At 34.8% G+C, this 9,265-nt stretch overlaps 1 protein-coding gene and 1 long non-coding RNA gene across 2 annotated transcripts in view; both read right to left on the bottom strand.

Moving 5' to 3' along the window:
• Positions 1-1,366: 1,366 nt before the first annotated feature.
• Positions 1,367-4,864, bottom strand: LOC124362266. Its single transcript, XR_006922449.1, has 2 exons — positions 3,758-4,864; positions 1,367-3,641 (listed from the first exon to the last, which is right to left on the bottom strand). It is a non-coding gene; the product is annotated as an uncharacterized LOC124362266 (long non-coding RNA).
• A 3,017-nt stretch (positions 4,865-7,881) lies between these two features.
• The window catches only part of LOC124362265 (cadherin-99C-like), a 190,061-nt gene continuing 188,677 nt past the window's right edge, over positions 7,882-9,265 (bottom strand). The window contains 1 exon segment of the mRNA XM_046816618.1: positions 7,882-8,504. Coding sequence (XP_046672574.1) covers positions 8,366-8,504 — 139 coding nt within the window. The 3' untranslated portion in view covers positions 7,882-8,365.

Here is a 9,265-nt window from a genome sequence, read left to right as displayed (position 1 = left end):
TTCAATTTGAAGTAATGGGTAAAAGATCTGATCTCTCACCCAGGAAAGTGGGTGCTGTAAAGATTTTTCGGATGAACAATGCTATACTCAACGTCAGATTACATCAAGAGTAAATGTATCACAAACACATGAGAGTAGATCTAAACAAAATCTTTTCAGTAATGACAATTTTAAAATGAAATCGCAGTAGAAAAGTGCTGTTTGAAGAATATTCGGTACTTTGATATTATTCAGAGGCCACTGTTTTAGACAAGTTTTCCTTATCGGGGACCAAAATAAACTTCATTATATGTTACTGTATTTTCCTTGTTTCGTAATGATTTGAAAAATAGCAGATGAGTCATACTTCCTGTCGACAAATCGCCTCCAAATTGGCTATTTGTCGCTACTGGAAGGGTCGCTACTAGACCCACGAATCACCGGACTCTTTAGAATAATTAACTGTTGTTCTTTTAGTTTTTGTTTTCATTGATTGCTATGCACTTGATTAATTTATAATTTCTTCATGAATAATTATCTTCATCTTTGAGATTTACCTCGAACTGAAGAGGAAAGAGTTTTATTGGCAGAATACATGTGGCAATCGGGGATAATGGCAACGCATTTAACTCAAATCGCTTCCTTTTGGGAGGCAGAATACGATAACCGTTCATCGTAATGACTTTTCATTTCAAAATATATTAAATAAACTCTGTTCTTTTTAATAATGTAATTAATTTAGTTCCCGATGGAGAACTCGCTTAAAAATAGTGTCCGCCGACAATACCAAAGTACCAGATTCTTAGTAGCCTAATCCACCTTGTTCTAAATGAGTTCATTAGATTTTTAGTTCATTAGATGATTAGGCTAATATTTTTTTTACTAATCATTTTAACTTATAAAGAGATGCACAAATAGAATAGCTTAAGTAGATACTATCTATGTGTCAGTGAGTCTCTAAGTACGCCTTTGTGTTCTTCCTTTACCATTGTTATGCTTTTCAGATTCTTGTTCTCTCTGTTTTGTACTAGGCATGTAACAAACCACTGATTGTAATCACATACAATTTTGGACTGCTAAAATTTTAATCTCAGCAAGACCTTGAAATTATGATTACCTTGACCTTGAAATTCTTCTATTCAATCTTTTACCTTGAAATTTTACTGCTAGATACCTAAACTGAGATTTTCAAACAGTCAAGACAGAGCAATAAAATGTTATTCATCAATGTCTTTTCATTCAAAAGTTTTTCAAATGTCTCCAGACTTTACACTAGTGTCTTGATCACCAGAATAATCTTATCAATAGCAACTAGCAGATTCATTACAACACAAGTTACTCTATTATTAATAAAAATGGCTTAGATAGGAAAAGAACTTAATGCCCCTCATTTTATTGAAACTTAAATATATTTCATTACACTCTCACAATTTCACAAACATAAAACAATACGTACAATGTCTTATTATATAGAACTCTATACGATTCATACAAAATATATTATAATATAAATTTACAGATTTAACAATATTTACAAATAACAACAGTCGCATTGACTAGGATGGTAAATTAAGTAACTTACCATATCACTAATTTTTACATATGTCTAATATAATGTAATATTAAAGAGACGAAGCACATATTTTTAAGATAAACAAAACAAAAGGTATATTTATAAGCTATGGCAGACTCTCATACAATCAATCACACTTTACATAAATATTCATTTTATTCATTAGTTCTACAATTAAAATTCAATATCTTATTGAATTTAAATTTAATGAAGGCCCATTGAGTGAGAGGGTTATGTTAACAATGTTAGTACAATACTCTTGTAAGGTACACAGTGGCGGTGGGGAAAATAAGATAATTTAATTGTTCGTAGTTGTAATCCTATCCTATAATAGATACATATAAGTAACTTCAATTTTAAAATAATGAAAATAGGGGACACTTCAATGATCTAATATGAGAAACCGTTCATTTTAACTTACAAAATACAATGTACAATGAAATCAGTAGTACATTTAGCTTTATTTTAGTAAAAGCTATAATTAATGTAAGCTAGCTCACCAGATGTTAAGGCATTTTAGCTTCTACTCCAAGATTTGTTGCTTATGTTTTCACACTAACGCTATGTTATAATTATTTTGTCTTTTCTAACAAAATGTAAAAGTGGAAGATATCCCAACCAGTAACATATCACTATTCAAAGCCAAAATTGAACAAAACAGCATTGTGGTATAAAAGTAAAAGCTGCATCCATATTTTAAAATCAAAATACTATAGTCCTTCTTACTTATTGGGAATAAGTAACTAATTAAGGGAGATTAGAATAATACTACTCATGTTTTTTTAATTAGAATGCCCGCCATATTGGAACGAAATGGTTCTATTGGCCACTGAATTTAGCCAATTTTTCTACCAAGTGTGAATTTTTTTCAGCATTTCTTTTGCCAGTTACTTCTTGTTGATCGAAAAATTGATATGGGATATACATGTATTTTTTTTTTTTACGTATTAGATATCTTGAAAACCGTTTAAGATAAAAATCTTTTTATAACAAAAGGTTTATGAAATATTATAAGTATTCCAAAACAATTTAAAATTGTTCTCTATTTCCATAAATAACGGAGTTGTGAAGTTTGAATAAATTTGAACAGTTGCCATATTTGAATGAAGACAAAGGTCTCAGAAATATATGAATCCACAAAAATTTAAACAACTTTAATGTTTATATTGTGATTTGTATTGTAGATTGTAATATTTATATTTGGTTTATATATATGTGTCACTAAGACCGCATAAAATTTTAGAGAAATTTTAATTTTTTTTAATGTATGACTTTTTTATACTGATAATTTTAGTATATGTCCACTCCTTTTCCACAGTACAAAGTGTAGTATTATTAGGTGCATTTTATGTACAGAGGTTAACTATTTTAAAAGTTAATGAAGATGAAAATGAATAAACCACTTTCACACTTCCCACTTACACATATTTTCTGTAACAAGCGGAAAATTCGTTTAACTTATTATACTTGAAGTAAAATATATATAATTATAGTAACCTGTTTATAAGTCTGCTATTACGAAAATAATAATTATTACACCAATTATTGGTATAATATTGTTTAGCAATGTATTGAAAATAAATCTATTATGGCCCTCTGAAGATACTACTATGGCATTTAGGTTATATACAATAAGAAAAACTGATCAACTTATTAAACTAGTGTTGTATTAATTTAGTTACCAAAATACTAAATTCATACACCACAAAATAGTTTTTATACTGATAACAAATTCAATTTTTAAATTAATAATTCAACTCATCTAATTATTTACAATTAAGTACAGAGAATATTAAGTACACAAATATAATTTTACCTATTGCTTAACATTACAGCGCTTCTAAGTCTGCTTGGATCTTACAGAAAAGACATTTTGTATACCTTTTTTACTACTAACGGATGTGACACTGAAAGGGTCAACTATATTTATATGAATATTTTCATATAACTCTGATGCTGACAAAAATCAATCTTTGACAAGTTTAAGGTGTTCACAGACTTAAGGAATGTCAAAACTCGATATCCTTTGATGTCCTTTTAACAGCAGTTTCCAGCCACCAACACACTACACATCAAAAACACCTCAGACCTGGCATACCAGGACTTTTGTTGCTAAAGGAGACGAACAATTCTTTCATCTTTAAACATTTAACTTTTTATAAATTACTTGTAATAAAATTGTTGTATTCTGAAAGAGCATTGAACATAGTATCGATTTATTGTTATTCTTAGATTCTTCGTTCACTTTGTTCACCACAAAATACAGTGTTCTCTATGGACAGCTGTTGTTTCACTAACGTAATATGGGTCAGCCATGTTATTGTTGTGTATCATACACAAGGTGTGATTATGAGTGTTTGTGTTTTGAATCTGCTAGATTTTGTACAATGATACTTTACAGTCTTTTATAATTCCTGTAAGAATAATTTTTGTGTGTTATGAGTGAAAATTTGACAGATATATCGAGTAGTCTTAGAAAGCTTTTTTATACGTAATATATAGTGCAAACATATAAATAATGTAAGATTTCAAAGTTAGCAGTTAATTTTCATACTTATTTAAATAAACACAGATGTTGTTCCATGATGTGTGTTGACATGAGAGAGCTGTAAGGCTTTTTACATGTTTGACGAGAACATAACTGTGCATTTATGAAAAGCCATGTAAAAAACAAATATTTAGATAAGTTAGGATACCTATATGTTTCTTGGATCAGCACAAGATTTATATAACCAAAATATTATAGCAAAACATACCATTAAATCATCCCACAATGAAATATTTACAAAACTATTTTGAAAGTATAACAATAAAACTTATAAAATTGTTGGTTTAAAAAAATCTGATTTCATGGAAACCATAATTTATTATTAATATATTGTAGCCCACATTTTTTTGAAATAAATCGGTATATAATTTTACAATAATTAGATTACTTACGAAATATGATATTACAAAAAATATGCACATCTATTAGAATAGTGGTGCCGGTACAGCATAGCAACAATGTCAGGTTGAGGGACAAATTTAATCAACAAACAATTATTTTTCTCCTTTGACCAATGCCCAGGAGTAACTCTTATAATCAATGTTAAAATTTTCAATGTTAAAAACATACAAAATATTGTAGACCAGAGTTAAGAGATATTATGTCCAGCATAGTAATTTTAATGAAAGCACTTATGGCATAATATTGTAAAGTTCTATAATAATTTAGAATAAGATGTATACATTTTTAAAATAGGTATTTTTTACATGAAATTGATCAATACTATAAATAACTATATAGATATTGGTATAAATATTGAATAATTAGATCAGTAGCGTAGCCAGAAATTTCGTTCGGGGGGGATCCGAAACCGGGAGATCCGGGGGACGTTTTGTGTGTTATTTGCCAATGAGTTCACTGGTAAAAAGGTAAATACCAAAAATATGGGCTTTAGTAACTACGAAAGTGGAAAAGATGTATTAGGCAAATTCTACTCTCACAGCAACTCTAGTACCACAAATTTTCTTGTATAGCTACAGAAACTTTACGAAGTTCGATTCTGGCCGAGTATAAGGCACCAAAGTGATGTTGGATTCACTGGATAAGAAAGAAAAAGAACAAATCAGCTTCACTCAAGCGTGACACAACTATATTCTGTGGAAAAAAATGAAATACTCCTTCGGGGACATTGGGCCACTGACGGCCGAAACCGTTTAGAAAAGGAGGGCAATTTTCGAGCGGTGCTCGGGTACAGATCAAACTAACGGTCGGAAAATGCACCGGAAAAACTCTACTGATTAGAAGTTCGGCTACTTTGGATTTCACTGATTGAGGTATTTATGAATGAGTTATAATGACGATTTTTTTGTATCATTACACTGTAGACAAGTATATAATTATAGGGAAAAAAAATCCAAAAAATCACTTTCGGTCTGAAATAAAATACACCTGAAAAACTAATGATTAGAACTTCAACTACTTCGGACTTCACTTATTGAGGTAAACGTGGTATGTTTTATTGAGTTAGGACGACGAGTTTTTGTTATCATTAAACTGTACTCGACTATCTATATAATTATCGACAAAAAAATCACTTCCGGTCGGTAAATACCGAAGAAAAAAGCTCTCCTACAGATTCAAGTTTTGACGATTTTGGATTTCACTGGTTGAGTGGTTGTGGTAAAAGTGGTATTTTATAATTTTGTTAGGACATTGATTTTAGGTATTAATTCAACGCCGACTAATAAATATATAATTATCGAGAAAAGAAAAACAAAAATAAATCACCTCCGATCGGAATAGCCTATACTAAGGAAAATGAAATAATGCCTCAGTCAGTGAAATCCAAAGTAATCGGAACTTCTTATCAGTAGGGCTTTTAAAGCGTATTTTCCGACCGAAAGTGATTTTTTATATTTTTTTTCGATAATTATATACACGTCTACAGTTTAATGACACTAAAATCAACGTCGTAACTTAATTCTAAGCAGCCATTTTACGTCCCAAGACGAATTTGAACGAAAGTGGTCGCTAATTTTAAACTGTCCAAGTCCAAGTCAGGTCGCTAGGATGGCTTCTGGGCGCTCTCTCCTGGTCTGTGGGCAGTATCTGAACAGTTGAGCTCAATGACTTGCCTGTCAACTGGAACAATTTGATCCTGCAGCAGTCTAGCAGCTGGTCGGTGTGCCACTGAGGGCCACTGCTTCATTGAAGAGCCGGGTGAGGGGCGGTCAGCTGCGCAGCTATTTCAAGACGGCTTGTAGATCGCTGGGCGGGGGCGGCTGCTTCTGCTGCTGCATCAGCTGCTGGTGCCTCCGTTTGTTGCGGCGAGTGGCTGGTGTATGTGGCCACTCTAGTTTCTGCCTGGGAGTCGCCCTAGGTGTCTGTGTGACCGGAAGGTCAGCCACAGATGCCGGCGGGCGAGGAAGTCGGTTGGCTGGGTTCTGGGGGTTTCCTCCGGCGCTTCTTCTTCTGCGGCATGTCGTCCTCAGCATCACTCTCCGATACGGAGTCCGCTGGTGACTCGTCCCGCGCTGGTCGCTTGGGCGGCTGGGCCGTTGATCGCCTCACCGCTGGTTTCGTTGGCCGGGACTTGCGTCCTAACTGGACAGCTGCCGCTCTGTCCTCCTTGTAGGCTGGACACCACGATAGTTGGCGTTGTGATCGCCGCCACAATTGCAGCAGTGACCCTTCTCCGTCGAGACTTTGGGGCAGTTCATCTTCAGATGATTTTCCCCGCAGCGGATGTATTTTCTCGGCCTCCCGCAGTTGCCGGAGCCGTGGCCAAAACCTTGGCACCGGTAGCACTACGGCGGGCCGACTGGCTTCTTGTAGACAGTGACTGAGACCCTGACATGGAGCAGGCTTGTCACGTTGTAGATTTGACAAGCCGCTTGGTGTCAGGGTTCTCTCGCTAACTGTCCCTGGTCAGCGTGATCAGTCAGCTCCTGGTAGGTCCCCTGGCTGTCCGAAGTCGTGCAACCTCTCGACGGCGAAGCCCTCGTCAGTTAAGATATCGAAGAGCTCCACATCATCGGTGTCGGGCAGTCCGCAGATCACAACCTTAAGCGATCTTTCACGCCCAAGGTTGTGAGTGTAGAAGGGCAGCTTCTTGGAACATAGGCACCGCTGAACTGCTCTGAAGTCCTCCACGGTGGTCACTTTCAAGCGATAGTGAGCACCGCGGAATGTTGTCGTTAGGCCATCCCGCGCCAACTCCTACAACTTCTTGGCGTGGGTAGGCCAGTCCGGAACACTGTCCAGGAACAGCAAGGGTATCCTTGGACGTAGAAAACCGAAGCCGTAGGTTGGTCAGATGTCACAGTAGCAGTGGTGGTGACGTTGTGGCCTTTAAAAAGACCCTTTGCTGGAGCAGCGACCTTCTTAGGCACCGAGCTGGCAGGTGGAGAGCTAGGCCTCTTGGCTGGCTGCTGCCGGCGCTTCCAAAGGCACGCTGTCCCATCTTCTTGAAGATGTCACTCATGTTGTTCCTGGAGTTGTTGACACAACGAGCGCTGGAGGTCGAAATGTTCGCCGTGTTGCAATTTAGGTTGCTTTGCGACATCATGTGACCGCGTTCTATAGCAATACCGTGATTACACTACACTATCCGAAAGGCCGAGCCCAACAGTATCGTTTGATACTTTATGATTTAAACAAAAGGACAATTATATTTTTAACAACGGTCACTTTAATCAATTAAATCAATCAATTTAATGTTTGCAGACAAGAGTAAATGATAACTCTCCTTTTTTCTCCTACTCCATGCTTTATTTTTTAATATGTCTTAAAATTTCGGGGGGGGTCCGGACCCCCTGGACCCCCCCCTTCGCTACGCCACTGAATTAGATTATTTCATTAGGAGTTAACTTAAAACTGCTTATCAAAAATCTTGCTTGACTTTTTTCTAAGTGACTTAAAACAGGTCTATAGACTGTAAAATATCATTGCTCATTAAATTCAAATATAGAAGCATTTGAAAACTAATCTAATTTTTAACATGAATTTTTAAATTATTCAAATATGAAAAAACCTGGTTTTTTAAACCCACAAAATTAAGTTACTTATTATTAAATTAAATTTTCGATGTCACTTTTATGTGTGGTAACTTTCATCCTTGGTTTCTAAAGCCTTATAAAATTAAATGCTCTAACACAAGCACATTATTTGTGTTAAACACAATGTTTGACAAGTAATTTTAACTACTTAATTAGTATAATTTTCTTGCTAATATGTACAGTATTAACCTAAATCTAAGACAGTTTTTATAACTAGATCACATCTTGGTACATCTAAGTCGAGTGAAACTACCACTTATAGTGTGGCTATAACTCTGTAGTCGCTTCAACAGAATTTCTATCAACTAAATAATTAAAGCCTAAGTGTGAATAGTCTTTCTTGCCGTGGAATGTGACATTGTCATTGGTTGAGCTGTTGTTTCGTCTGGAAAGAGTTTCATCTGTCCTGGAAAAAAGAACAAGGAAGTCACTTAATTTAATAACTAATAACATGCAGTATACATGAGTATTATTATAACAGCATAATGAGCAACTGAGGGTTTAAATGAAGCCCTCTTCTCCTACATCCTAAGTAAAATCTGCTATAAACTATAAAATGCATTTCTTTCTTCATACATTTATGATCATCAGCATCATTTCCTAACTTAGAGAAAGAACCTCTGAGTTTATGTCATATTCTTTACTTTAAATAAAATAGTTAACACATGCTTTGTCAATATTAATTTAAAAATATTTGAAATACAATTGATTGCAATTCAAATATTCTACTTTAAATTTTAAAATATTTTAAATAATTATGCTCTTTCTAGATATTGAACCACATACAATGTCACCAAGAACATAACCAGGGGAAAATTTTGGGGAGGAGTCTAGACAACTGATATTTTCTCATAGTGGACAGAGAGTAAGACCCCATTTTGTTCCTTGACCCGTTTCTTTGTTGAGAACGGTCTATCAGCAGTACATGTCGGTAATACTAAATTATTTAAGTAATAATAATTGTTTACTAAACAAGTAATTGAAAACAATGAAAATTTGGGGGATGGACCCCTTGGACCTCTTTGCTGGCTTCGTTCTTAGTATTGGACATCATGGTAAGGTTTCATATCTCTAAGATTATTTATATAGGACAGTTAAAACACAATAACTGGTAACTCTTTGGTGCCAGCGATATTTGACTCGGAACACTCCTGAGTAGTCGAGTAC

The sequence above is a fragment of the Homalodisca vitripennis genome, chromosome 5 (genome assembly GCF_021130785.1).
Source record: "Homalodisca vitripennis isolate AUS2020 chromosome 5, UT_GWSS_2.1, whole genome shotgun sequence".
In the NCBI taxonomy this organism is placed as follows: Eukaryota; Metazoa; Arthropoda; class Insecta; order Hemiptera; family Cicadellidae; genus Homalodisca; species Homalodisca vitripennis.
The sequence above is the reverse complement of the archived record's forward strand: the minus strand, read 5'-3'. Positions and strand labels throughout refer to the sequence as shown.